The 20,736-nt window shown below is 44.1% G+C and overlaps 1 protein-coding gene across 1 annotated transcript in view; it reads left to right on the top strand.

Annotated features, from left to right (window-relative positions):
* Positions 1-20,736, top strand: part of CYB5R1 (cytochrome b5 reductase 1) — a 77,937-nt gene that overhangs the window by 11,941 nt on the left and 45,260 nt on the right. The window contains exons 2-6 of the mRNA XM_082248046.1: positions 2,813-2,959; positions 5,294-5,366; positions 10,950-11,053; positions 14,956-15,041; positions 15,188-15,614. Of these exons, the coding sequence (XP_082104172.1) occupies positions 2,813-2,959; positions 5,294-5,366; positions 10,950-11,053; positions 14,956-15,041; positions 15,188-15,614 (837 nt within the window). The remainder of the gene's footprint in view (positions 1-2,812; positions 2,960-5,293; positions 5,367-10,949; positions 11,054-14,955; positions 15,042-15,187; positions 15,615-20,736) is intronic.

Genomic DNA, 20,736 nt, shown 5'->3' on the forward strand with positions numbered 1-20,736 from the left:
TTTACCGCTTTAGCTAACAGTTACCCGCACTTGTTACCTGATTCGTATCTTATTTTGCGACTCCTCTGAAAAGATGCTTTAGCTTTATAACCTAATAGGTCCGTAATTTGTTTCCGTAGAGAAATCATTTCTATCTCCGTTTTGGTCCTTGGGTTCCTTTTATGATTATTCTCTATCTCATGTAATGAGAGCAATGTTACCAATTGTTTCTCTTGTTCCTTTTTAATCCTAGATCCGTGCTTGATCAACACACCCCGGATCACTACTTTATGAGCCTCCCACAGAATACCCCCCGGGGTTTCATTTGTTTGGAAATAAAATTTTAGTTCATCTGTTACATCCCTAAGAATCTCTGGTGTCTGTAGGAGGCTCTCATTTAATCTCCAGAACCGGTTCCTTAAAGAGGTTGTAAACTCGTTTCAATTTTTTTTTTTTTTACAACCTGAAAGACAAACCCATAATGAGCTAGTATGCATCGCATAATAGCTCATTATGAAATACTTACCTTACAACGAGCCCCCGCCGTGCCGCTCACTCACCTGTATGACGGGCGACATGTTCAGTCGCCCGTCTTCCGGGATCGCGGCATCCGGCCATCTGATTGGCCGGAGCCGCGGTGATGTCACTCCCGCGCACGCGCATGGGAGCCGACTGTCACGGCACGGGGCTCTGAAGAAACGGCACCAGCGGCCGTTCCTTGAGAGCGCATGCGCCAGTGACGTCACTGGCTGCATGTAAGGTAAATATCTCCTAAACGGTGCAAGTTTAGGAGATATTTACAGTACCTATAGGTAAGCCTTAATATAGGCTTATCTATAGGTAAAAGTTACAGAGGAGGGTTTACTTCGTCTTTAAGAATAGTGTTTCAGAGAGTGAATATTGTAAAATAATTGGTGCGTGGTCCGACCATGTTATACTTCCAATTTCACTTTTCTTTATTGCGTGTAATTGTCTATGAGGAATAAAAAAATAATCTATTCTTGTGTATGTTTTGTGTACTGAGGAGTAAAATGTATAATCTTTTTCCCTTGGGTGTGTTAATCACCATGCGTCCACAAGTTGATGTTTATATAATTCTTGGGTTATACGTTTACCAATTCATGGGGAACTTGAAGAGAGGCCTATTGAGGTATCCAACGAAGGGTTTAGGGGGGTATTTATGTCTCCCCCTAACAGTAATTGTCCTTCCGTAAAATCAAATAGTTTATTTAAGACCCTCTTAAGGAAAGTGTCTTGATTATAATTGAGGGGTATATATTTGCCAACGTTACCTTGACCTCTCCTATTGATCCTTTTACGAAAGCATACCTCCCTTCCAAGTCCAATTGTGTTTCTTTTAGGGTCCATGGTATTTTATTGGCAATGAGAATAGACACCCCATTTGATTTAGACTCTCTGTTAGTTGAATGGTATCCCCACGGGTAATATTTATTTCTGAGAATAGGTGATTTATTTTCTTTAAAATGTGTTTCTTGTATTAATGCTATGTCTATTTGGGAACGTCTCAAATCATTCAGTAGCATATGTCTCTTCTCAGGCATATTTAGACCCCTTGAGTTTAGTGACATTATTTTTATGGTTGCCATTTACTCGGCAGTAACTCAGGAATAGGGAGATACAGGGAAAGGAAACGATTTAAAAAAAAAAAGGGGAAAAAAATACAAAAAAAAACCCCAAAACTTAAACCCTCCCTCCCTCTACTATTATAACAACTTGTTATTTAAACGCACACAGCCCACCCCGGTATTGTGTGCGTCAACCTATTTAGGTCCGTGGTTAGGGTGGTCCACAAAGCGGAATTCAGCTCTCTCCCTTCCCGTGACTGACCGGGTCCCGCTATTCTTAACTTGTTTGTCAGCACATGTTTATTCTTTTAACCTCTATCCCTTATGTAATCTTTCCACTCTAAATATCATTCTCTTCTTCTACCTCCCTTTCAATTCCCCTCCAATCTCTCCTCACTTTCTCCCAAAAAGGGGTAGAAAGGTGATGGGAGATAATTTTGTGACCTTAACATATATTGTAATTCATTCAGGCATAAAAAAAAGAGGGGGCGAGACATGGAGGGGGATTGAGAGTATAGGAAAAGGTGCAAATCCCCCCTCCCCCCCAATCCCCTCCCCCGCTTCCATATCCCTTCCTCCCAGTGCCAATAGTTCCATTAGTGCATACCAGTACAATTTCAAACATTTGTATGCATTTTGGCATAAATAGTGTAATTAAACCAGTGGCTCTGAATGTAAATATGGCCCCAGAGGGAAATTCTAAATTATTTGCATGCTCCCCCTACTACCCCAAATTGAGATAAAAGCGCTTATATTTTTGAATGTGTGTATAGTGTTAGACATGCAGATACCTTATGTTTTAAGAAGGCTCTACTGTGCTAAAACATTTGACAGGAACTGTTATGTACCCTTCTTGCTGCCTGTTTTAACCCCAAGCCAATGCCACCATGCCACAACCGCCTGCATTGCACATTATTGCAACAATAATTCTCCACAGTCTCCCCGTATGCATTTGATCTTTGCTCTTCTTGTTTAGAAATGTCACAGGAGGTACAAGGTCAGACTGGTCAGTGTCAACAGTAACTTCTGCAAACTATACTGGATCTGTGTTATCTTCACATACACACAGATTTTATGTATTCAAATTGCCCCTTCCACCGCCAGGCCCTGTAGCAACCATGTGGTCTCCTATGCATTTGAAGCTGCCTACCCACAGAAACAGAAAAAGCGTGACTGATATAAATATAATTTATATTTTAGTACGTTTTTAACCAATGTTATGTACGTGTTATTATTCTTTTTAACAGATAAAAGGTGCATTTATCGCCATAGGTATGGTCTTGTTGACTGTATTCAGCGTGGCTGCTGGTAATTATATGTTCTACAAAAAATGGAAAAGTGTAACCCTGCAAGATCCAAACAGAAAATACAGGTTAAGACTCATTCAGAAGTCAGTAAGTACGCTATAATCATTTTTATTTTATTCACAAAGTATTGCATACTTGAATGCTTGAGACTCCCAGTGCCTGTTTATGTCTTTAAAATTGGATTTAATTTTATAATAATAAACAAATGACGTGTCATGTGTGGAATAACATGATATCAAATCTTAAACCCTTAAAGAGTAACTCCACTTTGGTTGAGGGGGGAAAAAACATTCCTCTCTGGCTGACCTATGTTCATTGCAAGGATTTTACCAAACTTTGTTGCAGATTCCTACCTTTTTTTTGTTCTAAAAAATTAGCTGTTTGTCGGTGTCTATGTGCAAAGTGAATCTGAATAGGAGTGGTTTCATAATTATCAATCAGCTGCTGCACTTGCAGGGTCTTAATAAGGAAAGTTTCAGGGTCTGTATCCCTTCAGACATAATTTCCCTTTTGCAGTATCTTGCAAAAAATTTAATTTTTGATGCAGGGGATGCCCAAAATCTGACTTGTATCTTAGTGCAGACTTCTGGAAAAATCAATAAGCCAATCACACAAGCAGGAAATTACATTTATGGGGGGCATGTCATACACCACCTGTGTACAGAGCACCTCCAGGTTGACATTTTGCATTACATTTACAATAAATTACAGCGGCTGCAGATTGAAAAGGAAAGGTAACTTTTCATATATTATAACATGGCGTGTGTAGCAATTCTATATGTATATTATTTTTTATATTTGCTATTATTTTTAGGAAAATGGAGTTACTCTTTAACCTTAAAGGGGTTGTAAAGGCAGAATTTTTTTTTTATCTTAATGCATTCTATGCTTTAAGTAAAAAAAGTCTCGTGTGTGCAGCAGCCCCCCTCGGCCCTCCTAACACTTACCTGAGGTCCCTCTCTGTCAAGCGATGTCCACGAGTTTTTCAGCCGTCCAAGATTCTCCCTCCTAATTGGTTGAGACACAGCAGTGGCGCCATTGGCTGCCGCTGCTGTCAATCAAAGTCCGCTAGCCAATCAGGAGAGAAGGGGCAGGGCCTGAATGGACACAGGGAGCTGTGACTCAGCTCGGGTGCCCCCACAGCAAGCTGCTTGCTGTGGGGGCACTACACAGGAGGGAGAGGGCAGGAACGAAGAAGAGGGACCCAAGAAGAGGAGGATCTGCTGCTCTGTGCAAATCCACTGCAAGAGAGCAGGTAAGTATAACATCTTTGTTATTTTTATAAGGGAAAAAAAAATAAGACTTTACAATCACTTTAACTACCTTTTTAAACCTTTGTTTTTTCACATATCTTAACATATAAATGTTAATTTTAATGATTCCATTATCAGACCAAATGATATTTCATATCATTGCCACAAAACCCTGTAAATATGTACTTTGTAAAACTACAGTAACTAGTTAGTTTTTTTTTTTTTTTTTGGATGGGCAATGCATTAAAACAAATATATTTATTTTCAAATGTATAGAGATAAAAACACATTTTTTTTATTCTTGCAAAATAAACAATTTAGAGAAACAATGTGGAAATACTTAAGTGATATAGCAAAATAATCATTACAGCGCAGATTTAATAACATACATTATTATTCAGTGTGAAAATTAATGCTCAATAAATCGTTCAATAAATATTGTAATAAAAAAAGTCCTCAAAACAATACATGAAAATATTTTTAACCATAATTAATTTCAAACTTTTTAAACCTTAAAAAAAAGCAATACAACAGTGTAATGACTAAAAAGTTTCCATCACCAATATTATTCCACCCAGTGTTGAATAGTCCAAGGTGACCACTAATATGGGAAAATGCACTTACCGGAGATGCGTGCCTAATTCACTACAAGATTAGGCAAACACAGCCTGTATTCATTCCAAAGATCTTCCAAACAGGTGCAGTTCACTTTAAACCTTCACCTCCACTGCTGTCCTCTCCCCATCCAGGAGTTAGATTTCATACTGTAGGTGTGCTGGTAAAGATATACAGAGAAGCTGCTGGCTGCCAGCCTCTCCAATCCTTTTCATCTCACAGAAACAGCAAAAATAACAGACACAGTTCCTACTCACTCTGGGCGTCAGGATATGCAGCCATGTTTCACTGATTGAGCCACAGAATCCATGTTTGTGCAGCTTTCATAATCTGTTTTTTTATAATTCCATAGTGTATGCATGCTCTTTGCCATCCCAATGCTGTGTTACATGGTTGCTTTTAGCTTTGCATCCTTTTTGTTAACTGCGAGTTAGTTATCTGATTATTTGACCAATTGCCTATTTAATTCAGTTATTGTTAGACCAGATCTATACTTTACAGGGTGATTACAAGTTCACCATGTAAACTAGATATCATTTTATTTTAAATACAGATTATAAATAAGAATACAAGAAGACTCCGTTTTATCCTTCCATCTGTGTATCAAACATTGGGACTTCCTCCTGGTGAGTACAGGTATTCATACAAACATTAAAATGTATGTTATTTCTTTATTTATGTCTTCTCAATAGCTTGTTTTATAAAACCAATCATTTATACTAAAATCTGCATAAAAGCTGAAATATAAAAGTACAGGGTTACATTTAAAAAAGATGAATTTTATTAATGGACTGGTGTAAATACAACTAAAACAGATGAAATAGCTGTACAATTTCCTTGTTACCACAAGCATTGGGAACATATGGAATGCTGTTTCTTTAACCACTTTACCACTAGAGGATTTTGCTGTCTTACGTCCAGGCCACTTTTTGCGATTCGGCGCTGTGCAAATTTAACTGACGATTGCGCGGTCGTGCGATGCCAATTTACGTCCTTTTTTCCCCACAAACAGAGCTTTCTTTTGGTGGTATTTGATCACCTGTGCGATTTTTACTTTTTGCGCTATAAACAAAAAAAGAGCGTAAATTTTGAAAAAACAACAATATTTTTCACATTTTTATATATGAAATTCCCCCCAAAAAAATGTAAAAATGTAAATTTTTTAAAATTTTTGGCCAATTTGTTTTCTGCTACCTATGTTTGGTAAAAAAATTCACAATAAGCGTATTTTGATTGGTTTGCGCAAAAATTATTGCGTTTACTAACAAAGGGAAAGATTTTTGTCATTTTTGGTGTTTTTTTTTTTAACGCGTAATGGCGGCGATCTGCGATTTTTTTTTTTTTTTTTTTGCGGGACTGCGACATTGCGGCGGACAGATCGGACCCTTGACTGACATTTTTGACACTTTTGGGGGTACCAGTGACATTACTGCAGTAATCAGTGCTATATATATATGCACTGTTACTGTAAAAATTACACTGGCAGGGAAGGGGTTAATTTTATTGGAGAGGGAGGGGTTAATGTATGCCTGGTGCTTACTGACGTGTGTGGGGGGAGGTGACTGTGTGACACAAGGACAGATCCAGGGTTCAGCTATGCTGAACCCTGCAATCTGACCCTGCCTGTCACTTGGGAGATCCGCCCGCTTGTGTTTACACAAGCAGGCGGATCTCCACACTAGATCCCCGACGATCGGGGAAGAGCAGCGGCAATCGCCGCTGCTCCTCCCCTGGCCCGACTCCCGCTGTGACTGAATACAGTGGGAGCGAGCCTCCGGCGGCGCGCGTGCTGCCGAGAAAGGGGAGTGTCTGACGACGTAGTACTACGTCGTCAGACGATAACGAGCCACTTTGCCGCAGTAGTACTACGGTACTCAGACGGCAAGTGGTTAACCACTTGCCCACCGCCGCACGACTATTTACTGCGGCAGACAGCCGCTCCTTTTCTTTATTAAAGCCCGAAGCGTGTGAAATCACACTCAAAAAAGACTTAGCACCCGGTGCATAAAAAAGTGCACACACGCAAACGTGAACACACAAAAACTGCACAGGGTGTGCGAAAATGGTCTGGCCTCCGAAGAGGTTGGACCTATACCTTGATCCCCCGGGGCGCAAGACTCCTGACAGGGACTGAGGTACTTCCTATGGTTTGCCTGGCCGAGACCTGGCAAACCCCGTTCTCCAGGGGGACTGCCGAAACAGCCCACCCCAAGTACTGGGTGGGGCTCCCCCGAAGGGAGACCCCCATGAGAGAGGGCGAACTAAGCCAAAAGGCCATGTCCACCCCCTCCCAAGACTTTCAAGGTAGGCCCAGAGACCCACACCGTACTCGTCGTGCAGGAAGAGAAGAGTGATAGTGAAGTGACACACCACAAAGAAAAATACACACAAACAAAAAGGTGGGGAAGGGGAGGTGGAGGAGTGAATTAGTGCCTAAGTGAAAAACAAAGGCAGGCCTTCCGGCCGGAATAAAAATTCCTCTGGTCGAAGCCAAAAGGCCTTGCCCAAGAGGCAGGTGCTTAAAAAAAGTGTGTAGGTGCAGTGACCATGGTGCCGAAAAACTCAAGGCGAGCTGCCCCTCACCAGTGAGAATTAAGGCACCCCTGGGCTGCCACCCCAGGGGCACATACACTACGGGCTTTTTTCTACCCCGGCCCAATAGCCAGACCCAGTGTAGCCCTTACCTACCAGGAGGTTTGGAACGTGGACAGCTTAGGGTGAGCCTGCCTTCAACTGGGGACAAGCCTTTTGCAAGGCCAGATTCAACCCAGGAGGAAAGGCCCTCCCACCGCCATCCTAATTCCTCACCAATTACATCCAGGAGCAATACAGACCGGCCTCCACGACGAACCAGCCCTCTTGCAGCCGCTCCTTGGCAAAGCGACGTAGACCTATGTCGCTCGCCCAGGAGACTGTAGGGGGCAAACGCGCGCAGCCGGAGGCGCGCTCCCGCCCCCGCTCGTTCACTGAGATCCCCGCACGTGTGACCGGTGGCTCCGATGTCCGCCGGGAACTCGCGATCTCTCGCAGGAGAGGGAGAAGGACGAAGGACGGACAGCTGATGTAAACACAGCAGTCTGTCAAGCACAGAGGCTATGCGATCCTGCTATGTAGGATCGTATGTCTCTGTATTTACATCACAAGCCACGCCCCCCCACAGTTAGAATCACGCCCCTGGGGATACATTTAACCCACTGATCACCAATAAAGTTAACCCCTTCCCTGCCAGTGTCATTTTTACAGTAACAGTGCATATTTATAGCACTGATTACTGTAGTAATGTCACTGGTACCCCCAAAAGTGTCAAAAATGTCAGTGAGGAGTCCGCTCCGTCCGCCGCAATGTCGCAGTCCGGCAAAAAAAAATGCAGATCGCCGCCATTACTAGTTAAAAAAAAAAACAATAAAACGTACATAAATCTTTCCTGTAGTTAGTAAACGCAATAACTTTTGCGCAAACCAATTAAAATACGCTTATTGCGATTTTTTTTTTTTTTTTTACCAAAAATATATAGCAGAAAACAAATTGGCCTAAAATGTTAAAAAGTTTTGATTTTTAAATCTTTTTTTTTTGAGAATTTCATATAAAAAAATGTGTAAAATATTGTTATTTTTTCAAAATTGTTGCTCTTTTTTTGTTTATAGCGCAAAAAATAAAAATCGCACAGGTGATCAAATACCACCAAAAGAAAGCTCTGTTAAGTGGGAAAAAAAGATGTCAATTTCATTTGGGTACAGCGTTGCATGACCTCGCACTTGACCATTAAAGTCACGCAATGGCGAATCGCAAAATAGGGCCTGGTCTTTGAGCAGCCAAATCCTCCGGGGCTTAAGTGGTTAAAGAAGTTATTACAGATTTATTCAGGCAGACAAGCTCTGGATCTGTCACTGCCAATGTCTTTGGAACAACTAGTGTCCCATTTCTCCAGGAGCAAATTGAATTGCTCCACAGGGCCTTCAGCTACAGAGATTTGTCTTTTAACAAATTTAATGATTGTTATTGTAAATAGAATATTGGGTGGGAGACACCTATCCTGGCACAATCCCCTAATTAGAAAAACGAAAAATGTATCCCAGGTCTCCCCGCAGGAGGGAAGGGGGGGAGGGGGAAGACACTGGGAAATGGGGATTTTTTATGTGCCCAAAAGTCAATCACTATGTATCATAGCTAAAAACAATGTATCCTTTTATTATTTTATATACAAAAGTTTTAAAATTACAAGAAAACATACAAGTACATATACTGTCTATCTGATATAAGGTTTAGAAATATTGAAAACTAGATCCTAAAGAAGCCTGTACTCTTGCCAAAATGCATTGATTCTTACCTTGTGGGATTTACCCAAATACAGATCATTGTACTATATTGTGATATGTACAACATGACATTTTTATGCAAATTATATTTTCTTGTAATTTTAACATATATCATTGTATACAGAATATATATTTTTTTTAGCTATGATACATAGTGATTGACTTTTGAGCACATAAATAATCCCCATTTCCCAGTGTCTTTCCCCTTCTCATCCCCCCTTCTCCCCTCCGGGGAGACCTTGGATACATTTTTCGTCTTGTTATTGTAAATACTTGAATATACATAGTTAAACAACCACTTGTAGTCTCCATCGAAAGCCATGTGACGTATTTGTTAGACAGGGACCAATCCTGTTTAATTTATTCATAAATGATCTAGAGGAGGGGATATCTAGTACAATCTCAGTATTTGCGGATGATACTAAACTAAGCATGCCAATATCTTCTATGCAGGATGTGGAAACCTTACAAGCGGACCTGAACAAAATAACGGGGTGGGCAACTACATGGCAGATGAGGTTTAATGTTGAAAAATGTAAAGTAATGCACTTGGGGGCCAGAAACCAGAAAGCAAGCTACTCACTAAGGGGGGAACCTCTGGGTGAGTCTAGGATGGAAAGGGACCTGGGGGTACTGGTAGACAACAGGCTTGGCAGTGGCATGCAATGCCAAGCCGCTGCAAGCAAAGCCAACAGAATACTGGGATGTATAAAAAAGGGGATTCACTCCAGAAAGAGATTATTCTCCCACTCTACAAGACTCTGGTCCGACCACATTTGGAGTATGCTGTCCAGTTCTGGGCACCGGTCCTCAGGAAGGATGTGCTGGAATTGGAAAGAGTCCAGAGAAGGGCAACAAAAATAATTAGGGGAATGGAGGACATCAGCTATGAGGAAAGACTACAAGCACTGAACTTATTCTCTCTGGAGAAGAGACGACTGAGGGGAGATATGATATCAATGTACAAATACTGTACTGGCGACCCTAGCATAAGGAACAAACTATTCAGAGAGAGGAGATACAATAAGACACGTGGCCATTCACTAAAACTAGAGGAAAGGCGGTTTAACCTTAAAATGGGTAAGGGGTTCTTCACTGTAAGAGCGGTAAGGATGTGGAATTCTCTTCCACAAGCAGTCGTATCAGCAGGGAGCATTGATAGTTTCAAAAAACTATTAGATGGGCACCTTGGAGACCACAACATACAGGGGTACACAATGTACGGTTAAAAGCAAACACACACACACATCATAGGTTGAACTGGATGGACTGATGTCTTTTTTCAACCTCACTAACTATGTAACTATGTAACTATGTAACATTGATACCCTGCAACAGTAGTTCCCTAAACAAGGACCTTTAAGGCAAGATCACCATGTATTATGAAAGCTGCAGATTTAAAATTTTCAAAAGTGAATTTTTTAGGCTTATATGAAATTATACTGTAATAATGCAATGTAATGAGAAGGCATTAAATTATGAATTCAGCACACGTGGGGCTATTGCATTAAAACTCAAGGGAAAAAAAGAGCATACAATTGTGAGCTAACAGCAAACTAACTGAGATTGTACTTTCATTTAAAAAAAATAAACAATAATTCTGATCAAGGGCCATCATCTTCTGTACAACGAGCCTGTTGGGTTTTTCCTAAATGATCAGTACCATGACTATAGCTGGCACAATTGATCAGTGCATTCTGACGGCGGGGAGGTCTCCCCGCTGTCAGAATAAATAACTAAGCGGGAGTGATTTCAAGTGTGTGGATGGGGTATCAGGTCATTTTTATTGTTCGACCCGCTGGTTGAATGAAAAAAAAATTAATAATGTATAACCTGCCTTATTTTAAATTTAAATTATTTGCATTTCAGTTATGCTTTTTTGTCTCTTCTTAGGTAAATATGTTTACCTTTCCACTAGAATCGAAGGTAATCTTGTGGTCAGACCATATACTCCAGTGTCATGTGAGGAGACGGGCTATGTTGACTTCATAGTTAAGGTAACATCATACATAATCGTAAATTATATTAGCATGTACCACCAAGGGTTTCCGTATTTGTTAAAGCGGTAGTAAACTCAAAGAAAAAAAAAAAAAACCCTGCAAGACAAAGGCATAATGAGCTAGTATGCATCGCATACTAGCTCATTATGAAACACTTACCTTAGAACGAAGCCCCGACACGGACCCCCGGACACCACTGTGGGAGCTGACATGATCCGGGTTCGGCAGCTCTGGCGATGTGATTGGCCGGAGCCGCGATGACGTCACTCCCGCGTATGCGCGCAGGAGTAATTTTCCGGCAATTCCAGGCAAGGAACTCTGAAGGTCCGGACCTTCAGCGCGCATGCGCCGCACGCGTCAGCGGCTGCATGCAAAGCAAATATTTCCTAAACCGTGTAGGTTTAGGAGATATTAATTGTACCTACAGGTAAGCCTTATTATAGGCTTACCTGTAGTTAAAAGTCACAAAAAGCGGTATACTACCGCTTTAATTATGTTTAGAATTAGGGATCAGCTATGTCAACATACATTAGCGTATGTGTAGTATAAATAACATTAAGGGCTTGTCACACCATGTGTGGTATGGAAACACGTGCAAAGTTGCATTTTTTCCCACATTGCACGAAAATGCGCTGCCTTCTGCAGATACACATAAGTGCCATAAATTCTTATAGGCACCCACACACATCTGGCAAATGCATTTTGTGTTCATGCCCACCAAAACGTTTGGTACCACAGATTTTAAACATCATGCTTGCACTATTTTTACGTGTTTCACACATGTAGTGCAGCCCATGGAAAACGAAGGGCTGCCCTAAAATGTAAGGTGCGAGATGTGGGAACATGCAATAAAACCACACATGCTCGGACACACCTCAGGCCCCTAAGCCTATGAAAAAGTTCAAAGCTCAACACCATGCAAACAGATAAACACGCCGCTTAATTACTTATGAGCTTCCAAACCAGAGCCGGATCTATCCTGCCTGATGTGGAGGTTCAGTAAAAAATGTCAGGGGGCAGAGGATGCAAGGTCAACAATTTGTAGGGCAGTGTAAGGAGGACATTAGTTTGTAGGGCAGTGTACAGGGGATAGCAGGGCTCAGGACAGGGGACAGCGGGGTAGTGTGCAGTGGGTCAGCAGGGTAGAGTACAGGGGGTCAGCAAAGCAGAGTATGAGAGGTCAGCAGAGGAATGTGCAAGAGTCAGTAGGGCAGTGTGCAGTGGGTCAGCTGTGCAGAAGACAGGGGTCAGCCAGGCAGATAATAGGGGTCAGCAAGGCAAATGACAGAGGTCAGCAGAGCAGATGACTGGGTTCAGCAGGTAAGAGAACAGGGTCAACAGGGTAGAGAATAGGAGGCCACAAAGGCAAAGAACAAGGATCAGCACAGCAGAGGAAAGGCAGTCAGCAGGGCAGAAGACTGGAGTCAGTATGGTAGAGATCAGAAGTCACAAGGGCAGAGGAAAGGGCATCAGCAGGGCAAAGGAAAGAGCGGTCAGCAGTGTAGAGGACAGGGGTCAGCAGGGCAGGGGACAGGGGTTACAAGGGCAGAGGACAGGGATCAGCAGGGCAGAGGAAAAGAAATGAGCAGGGAAGAGAAAATGGGGTCATCAAGGCAGAGGACAGGGGTCAGAAGTGCAGCATACATGAGTCAGCAGGACGAAGGATAGAGGTCAGCAGTGCAGAAAATAGGGGTCAGCAGGGCAGGGGACAGGGGTTACAAGGGCAGGGGACAGGGATCATCAGGGCAGAGGAAAGGAAGTCAGGAAGGAAGAGGAAAGGGGTCATCAAGACAGAGGATGGGGGTCAGCAGAGCAGAGAACAGGGGTCAGATTGGCAGTGTACAAGGGTCAGCAGGACAGAGGATTGGGGTCAGCATTGCAGAGAATAGGGGTCAGCAGGGCAGGGGCAGGAGTTACAAGGGTAGAGGGAAGGAAGTCAGCAAGGAAGAGGAAAGGGGGTCATCGGGACAGAGAACAGGGGTCAGCAGGGCAGTGTAAAGGTATCAGCAGACCAGTAGACAGGTGTTACTAGGGCAGTGTACAGGGGTCAGCAGGGCAGAAGACAGTGGTCAGCTGAGAAGAGAACAGAGTAATTGCTGGCAGGGCACTCAGCAGATATCCCCCACCCTATACATCATATAGCTGAGGTCAGATTCCTCTACAGACACAGCTTTGATCTGCACAATGTGTAGCTGGTTACTGCAGTTGACATTCTGATCTGAGAATTTCACAAATCAGAACTGCAAAATTTAACACCTGATATTAGAAGCTTATAATGTAACTTTCTATTTTGCTTAGTTCTACTCATTCTGGTCTGGGGGATGATGAGGGGCGTCGACAACCCGTGGCTTGGTGACATTGTTCCCCTTGGGGTTCTAAGTCGGGGTGGTTCAATACCTCTCTTCTTCTCCCTTCATCAGAATAAACTTTGTTAACCTTTACATGCATGATGCCTAAGCACTTGTACAAAGCTAATACTACTGTTTGAACACTGTATTATCCACTTTTTGATAATGTTCTACCTTGTTGTGGTTATTTTCCTATATCACATTCTGTTACTGTGATTTTCTGTTTTTTTTTTCATCTGTATTTGAAACTCAATAAAAAATGTATTGATTGAAAAAAAAGAACTACAACATTGCAGCCAGCTATACACTCTGCAGTTTGAGGCTGTGTATGTATGGCAGGCCATAGATTTTTGCTTTTTTTTATTTTTATTTTTTTTCAACCATGGGTGGAAGGAAAGATAATTGCATGATTACCTCATTAACACTGACAATTGTGGGGTGCGCTGGGAGCCTTAGTACACAATGAGTAGTATTGTCCGCTATAGACAAAGGTACTAATCGTTTGAGAAAAACCCAACAGGCTGGTTGTACACAAATTGATTGATAGATCGACTTGTGTACAAACAGGGTGCCCATACATGGATTGAAATTCAGTTGGTCCTTGCTCAACTGTCTGGATTTCGATCCATGTATGGCTGGTTTAAGGGATTTCAACCTCAGCTATGTGTTGTGTGGGGAGGAGGAGATCCCCCTTCCTAGCACAAATCCCACACAATCCCCCTCTTAGAACAAATCCTCAAACCCCCCAAGTCCCCCGTTCTTGTACAAATGTCCCCCAATCCTGCCTCCTAACACATACCCTCATTCTTCTCCCTAGCACAAATTCCACCCCCCCCCCCCCCCCAAATCTTCTCCCAGCAAAAATACTCCTCTGACCACCCTCCTCCATAAACCTCCCATCCAAACCACAAATGATTGCTCCCCCCATTGTTTTCCCAGTACAATACCCCGCCCCCCCCCAATTTACAGGAGGGAACTGTACAGGAGCAGTGACAGCTGAAGGAGGTGTGAGCTGGGCTGTGCTCTCCTCCCTTTTGTTGGAACAGCGATCCCCAATACAGCAGATTACAGAGGATCACTCTTAAATCAGAATGTTTGATAACCCACACCCACATTTCCTGCTGCTGGGAGATGAGCAGTCCTTGGAGGAGACCGGGGCGAGTGTTCAAACTCTTTACAGTCCAATCTGAGAGTGATCCCATGTCATCTGCAGTAGGAGCATTAGTCTGACAGGAGAGGTAGAGCACAACACCGTCCGCACCTCCTCCTGACTCTCTCCTCTCTGCCACTGTCACTTCTGTCCAAACTTTACTGTTCACTTTAATTCGCTGCCCCAGGCTTCCTCCACTTTGTCCTAGTCCTGATTGCGGGGATGGAGGGAGGAGCTAAACAAGCCTGGCACAACATCCATAGGAGGGCAGCCTGGGAGGCACAACTGAAATCTGGGGCGGAGAAGGCTGAGCTAACCCCAGCATCCCCCTAGATATAGCCATTTTCCAAATGATTTGTGAATCTGTATAGCTAGTCTAATTATCCCATAAACCCTTCTAGGTAGCAGAGGTCCAGACACACATCAAAACAGAATTAGCTTTCACAATGGTCAATTTTGTTCCTTTCTCAGTGCAGTTGTTTACTCAGTATGGTTGACTTACTAAAGCAGTAGCAGCGGTAATAGTTTACTTTAAAACTGAAGTTTAGCTAAAAAAAAAAAAAAAAAAAAAAAATTCCCTACAGTTTTAGTCACATCACTTACCTGCAACAAAGTATGCCCCACATTGTTCAGGCAGCTGGATCCTGGTGAAATCTTTGCTGCAGGGATATCCAGTTCTCTTCCTGTCTCTGAACTTCCAGTGTTGCAAAGTTTAACAGCTTCAGGTCTTCAAGCAGAACAGCAGTACAGATTGTCTGACGGGGACACTCCTCCTCCTTCCTCATTCTCCATTGACACTCCGTCTCCTTCCTCATTCTCCATCGACACTCCGCCTCCTTCCTCATTCTCCATCGACACTCCACCTCCTTCCTCATCCTCCATCGACACTCCGTCTCCTTCCTCATCCTCCATCAACACTCTTCCTTCTTCCTCATCCTCCATCCAAAAAAGATCTTTCATTAATTACACTGTCTGTAACATGATCTGTGAAGGAAGAGAATATTGTGACTGTTCAGACTCTTCACCATTCATAGATAGTGGGAGTTATGTAACAGACAAGGTAATCCATTCTCAAGATAGGAGAAGGAAGGAGGGGTCATGTCCCTGTCAGACAATCTGTACTGCTGTTCTGCCCAAAAACCTGGCCTGGCCTAGGGCTGCATCTGGCCCAAAGGTAATGGCATAGGGTGGTGCATTTAAATTCCGGGCCCCCTGTCCCAGGTGCACCGACCAGTACCTCCGTCAGGGCCGGACGGTCCTTCTGACACACTGGCGTCAAGGATGCCAGTTTAACCAGGGTACCGTTGGTTGGGCCAGTCACGGGTTCAGCTGAGCCACTATAGTCGCATCCCAGCATCCTCCTGTGGCCAGCTGTACTCCGGAATGACGTAACCAAAGTTGTGGTTTGAGGAGTAGGCCAGGTCCTGGTATTCTCAGTTCCAGATCTCTGGGTGCCTACTCCTCCCTGCTGTTCCCAGTACCAAACTGCTGACAGGTCCATCTGACAGTTACTATGCAGAACTGTCAAACTAGGCCATGCCAGAACGTTTGGGACTGTGGATGAGAGCTCTGGGTGGTCCATCCAGACAGGGCCAAACACTACCAGGCCCCTAAAGCAGGCCACTGCACCAGGTTCGACCTCTCCCCGTGGATCACACGTGACCCTTAGGGAGGTGTCTGATGCGTCCCCAACCCCATCTAGCACTGCCGTAGACGCAAGTTAAGCCACATGGGGTGGGGAAGGCTGGCTCATCCTGAGCCTTCCAGGTTAGAGGGTTTGGTCCATGCCCCCTGCTCAGGTTCAAGGTGGTTAGACAGCGGGCACCAGCCAGCTGCTTTGACACCTCATGGTTCCTGGGCACGGGGTAGGCCACAATCGCAGGGCTAACGTTCAGCCTGCTAAAGGCTCCACAAAGCCTTCTCTCGGTCTCCTGTTCCCCATCGGCCTGCGCTCCCTGTGAGACAGGGGGGGGGTCGCAGGTATGGGGGAAGCAGACACCCAGGCAACATGAGTAAAACATCATTATTTGCATCATCATTTTCATCATCATTAGCATTAATATTATCATCATCATCATCATTTTCATCATCATGAGAATCAACGTTATTATCAACATTATTACAGCATACCCCTGGTAACTCCACAGGCAAGGGGGCATTCTTTCCTTCTTCAAAAGATGGAGGACCTGCTAATTCAACACCACTCCACCCCTCCCCCTCTCTCTGTCCATCCATAGGTTGCCCAGACATTAACCCAATATCTGCACACAGTACCTTTTCAAGTCCAGAGAGTTCCGTAGAGGCATCCAGGGTGCTCTTTGCAGGGGTGTAGTATGAAACAAGGGTTCCTAGGTCGGCACCCAACAAAACATCTGTGGGGATTTCCTCAGAGACTCCCACCTCCCTCATCCCACTCCCAGCACCCCAATCAATGAAAACATGGGCACGGGGTACCTGTGAGCGGGTCCCCCCAACTCAGTGAGGGTAAAAAACTTTCCAGGGATGATGTTTCTTCTTCTTATCACTTCTGGTTTGACCAGGGTGACTTCAGCTCCTGTGTCCCGGAAACCAGTGACAGTCGGGTTGCCCACAGTGACGGGCTGCAAGTTGCCGGCGGTCACTCGGGATTTCCTGCGGACAAACAGCATGGAGGAAGAGTTGCTGGCCGGCTGACCAGGTGATGTCATCTGATTCTGCTCAGGGCACTGTGTCCTGAGATGTCCCGCTTTTCTACAGGTGTAGCATCTGTGGGTGTCAGTTGTAGTGAAGGTGACACCAGGAACTGCAAGGGTTGGTTGCTAGGGAGCTTGACTCCTAGGTGCAGGAAGTGTTTCCATGTGCGATTTCCCTCCTTTCGCACCATACAGAGGAGCCTTGCGATGGTCAGATACCCGAGTGTGGATGTAGGTATCTGCCAGTTCTGCTGCTTCTTGGGCAGAGGCTGGCTTTCGTTCCAGCACAAACTGTCTGACGTCTGTAGGACAGATGTGCAACAATTGATCTCCAATCATGAGATCCTCCAAGGACTCAAACGTAATGGCCTTCAAGCCCTTAGTCCACTGACGGAACGTGGTGCGTAAGTGGCTTACCACATCCATATATGAGTCCCCAGGCCCCTTTTGCAGGGACCTAAATCGCTTCCGGTACACTTCCGGGGTTAACTGGTACTTTTGGGTGATTGCAGCCTTTATGGCCTCATAATCACCATCCTTTTCTGTTGGCAATTCAACGTAAGCTTCCAGGGCCTTGCCTCGCAGCCCTGGCGTCAGGTATCGAGCCCATTGTGCTGGGGGCAGCTGGTACTGAAGGCAAGTCTTTTCAAACGACAGTAGGTACACATCAATGTCACTGTCCTTTTCCATGACTGGAAATTTGGCTGCCGGGCTCACAAGCAGAGAGGTGTCCCTGTGCTCTAGGGATCCAAGGTTCTGAGACTGTCGCTGCGGCTGGAGCTTAGCCATCTACAGTTCGTGCTGACGATTAGCCTCCCTCTGTGCATCCTCTCTCTCAGCCCGGCGTTCGGCAGCCTCTCTCTCAGCCACTGCCCGGCGTTCCTCTCTCTCAGCCGCAGCCTGGCGTTCCAGAAACTGCAGGTATGCCATAGGATCCATCTCCTTGACACGTTGCAGCGTTTACTGCATTTGAGAAGAGTCTATGCAGGTTGCAGGCAAGCTGGGGCTGGTCTGTTAATGCTGTGGCGTGGAGGTGACATCCAGTGATACCCCGGTGTCCTTCTCTGCTGGCCCATCCTGCGCGGCCGTGCCTGAATCACTGGGCTCTGAAGAAACGGAAGCCTCTTCCTCTGGTTCCGCCAGATTTTGGCTTGCCCGGATATCATACTCCTGCAGGACATGAATCATTACTTCACGAGTTTTGCCACTGACGTCAAGTCCTTTTGATGTGCACTCCGTAGTAAGTTCATTTTTGTTCATTTTCTTATATTCCGATAAACCAGGCATGTTTGCAAGCAGAAAAGATAGAACAAAAAGCAAGATGGGAAGGAGCTGTAGAAAGTAGAGATTGCTGTATGTCTCTTTTCAAAAAACAAAAAATATGCACCAGTTTGTCTCTTTCCACAACCGTTACAATCCTTCAGTGCAGCGCTAATTCCTAACAGTGCACTGAATGCTCTTAAATGCAAGACTATCCCACGTACGCTGCCAGCCAATATGTGACGGTGGCGGGTATCAGACCCCTGGCCTTCTCATCCACCTCGTGACCAAAGACCAAGCAATCTCACACCCTGCCGTCACTTGCGTAACAATGCCACTCTCAGCTGCACCCAGCACACAGATTGTCCAACTTGCGGGACCACAATCTGAATGCCAGCAGATTGAGCGCGATTGTCACCGGGTTAATTAAACGATTAACCCTTTCTCTGCCACCACCGCTACGTTTGAGCCCAGCGGACGCTCGTAATTTTAGAAATATCAATTATGACCCTTAGAATAATCATCCGTAACACGCCCTGTCACATGCAGACAGGAATGTCCGAAGGATTTATCCTAACAGTAGCGCTCTTTCAGGAGACATGTTCTTTTAGGTCAGTTTGCGTTTAAGAGCTTAGAGACAAAGTTAACACTTTTCAAAATAAGGTTCAATTATAAGAAAGGTTAAAATTGGTGCAAATAAAAATATTTACAGAAAAATGGGTTACAAAGAAATAGAGACACAATACAGCAATTTAGAAATATGAGAATAAAGAATGAAAATACTTGCATTAAAACGGTCCTGGTATTACCTTAGTTTCAGAAGCTGAACAGGTATGATTGGTTCCCCTTGAGCGATGTTATGGCTTGGATGGTAGGATGAGAACTGACTCTCTATCAGTTCCTGTCCTTTTTTTCTGACCCTCCAGGGGGTGTCACCAGAAGTACTTGGCCAATAGGCTCTGGGTCCATGGGCAGTCCCCCTGGAGCTCACACATGCTAAGACACATCCCGTTTAGACAGATTATTAAAATAACTCATATCTGGAATATGTAACGGTTACATGCTTGAAACTGACATTGGATTGTACGATATTTAATCTATTTTCTACAGACACTAAACACGGATTATCTCGGAATAACCTCTGACCTGTAAGGCATCTGATCGCTAGCTTGTCTTTCCTAGCACCGACAGTGATCAAGTTGGATCTTAATTCGATCGGTATTTTATCTGGCATTTAAATATATATTTTCTAGAGACATATCTTGCTTGTGTATAAAGTTAGAAAGTTTTGTGGTTAACTGTGTCATTTTTCGAATGACCCTTTTGCTGGGGGATTCCACACAGCCTTCAGTGCACATATGCTCTTCAGATAAGCTTTTACAATATGGCCTGTGCAGGATGGGTTTGTGATAAGATCTGCTTGATTGACCTCATGCTTTGTTCCAGGAGACAGGAGTCTGCTAGAATGTGCAAAGGTGGGGGGGGGGAGGAACTCTCTCACTGAGTACACAGCTGCGTGATGACACAACATGGAGGCCGTGACAAGATGGTGTCCTCACGCACGATACCATTACAAGCACTATTGCACTTTATGATTATTTTTGTATATGAATTTATGTGATTTACTGTATATCCATTTTTTTATATCCTAAATTTTGATATTCATATCATTGCAAGCGCTGCTTCTTGGCACATTTGAAGTTACAATCTGCAGAGCTTAGTGAGGAGAGCTGATTGGAGGGGAGGGACACAGCCCTGTCATACAGCACACAGGAACAGAGCTGAGACTGTCAATCAGCTGGAGTTCCCTCCTCTGTCACCATTTTTCTCTTGGTGTCAGGAAAACTTGTCAGAAGTTATTCATGCTGATAGCAGAGGACCGAAGCAGCAAACAGAAATGACGCATAGTGCTCTGAACTGAGACAAGTACAAACTAGAGAGAGATGTGCCTTGTTCATATTCCATGTCTGAGGTTTACAACCACTTAAATTATAGCAGACAAATGTATTTAAGTTATTTCTTGTACACTGTTACTAAGGGCTCGTTCACACCAGAACATGGAGCAGGTAACCTGCACGCCATGCGCATTTCCCACATTGCGTTCAAAATGCACTGGGTGCGCAAATTTCTGCAGGTGTCAATGTATCACTAATGATACCCTAAATGCAGATCGTAAATGTGGTGTGTTTACCTGCATCTGATCACTTGTGTGCCTTTTTGAAAAGTAGTGCATGCAATATTTTTGGTGTG

Source organism: Pelophylax lessonae, assembly GCF_965119305.1.
Source record: "Pelophylax lessonae genome assembly, chromosome: 2".
Lineage (NCBI taxonomy): Eukaryota > Metazoa > Chordata > Amphibia > Anura > Ranidae > Pelophylax > Pelophylax lessonae.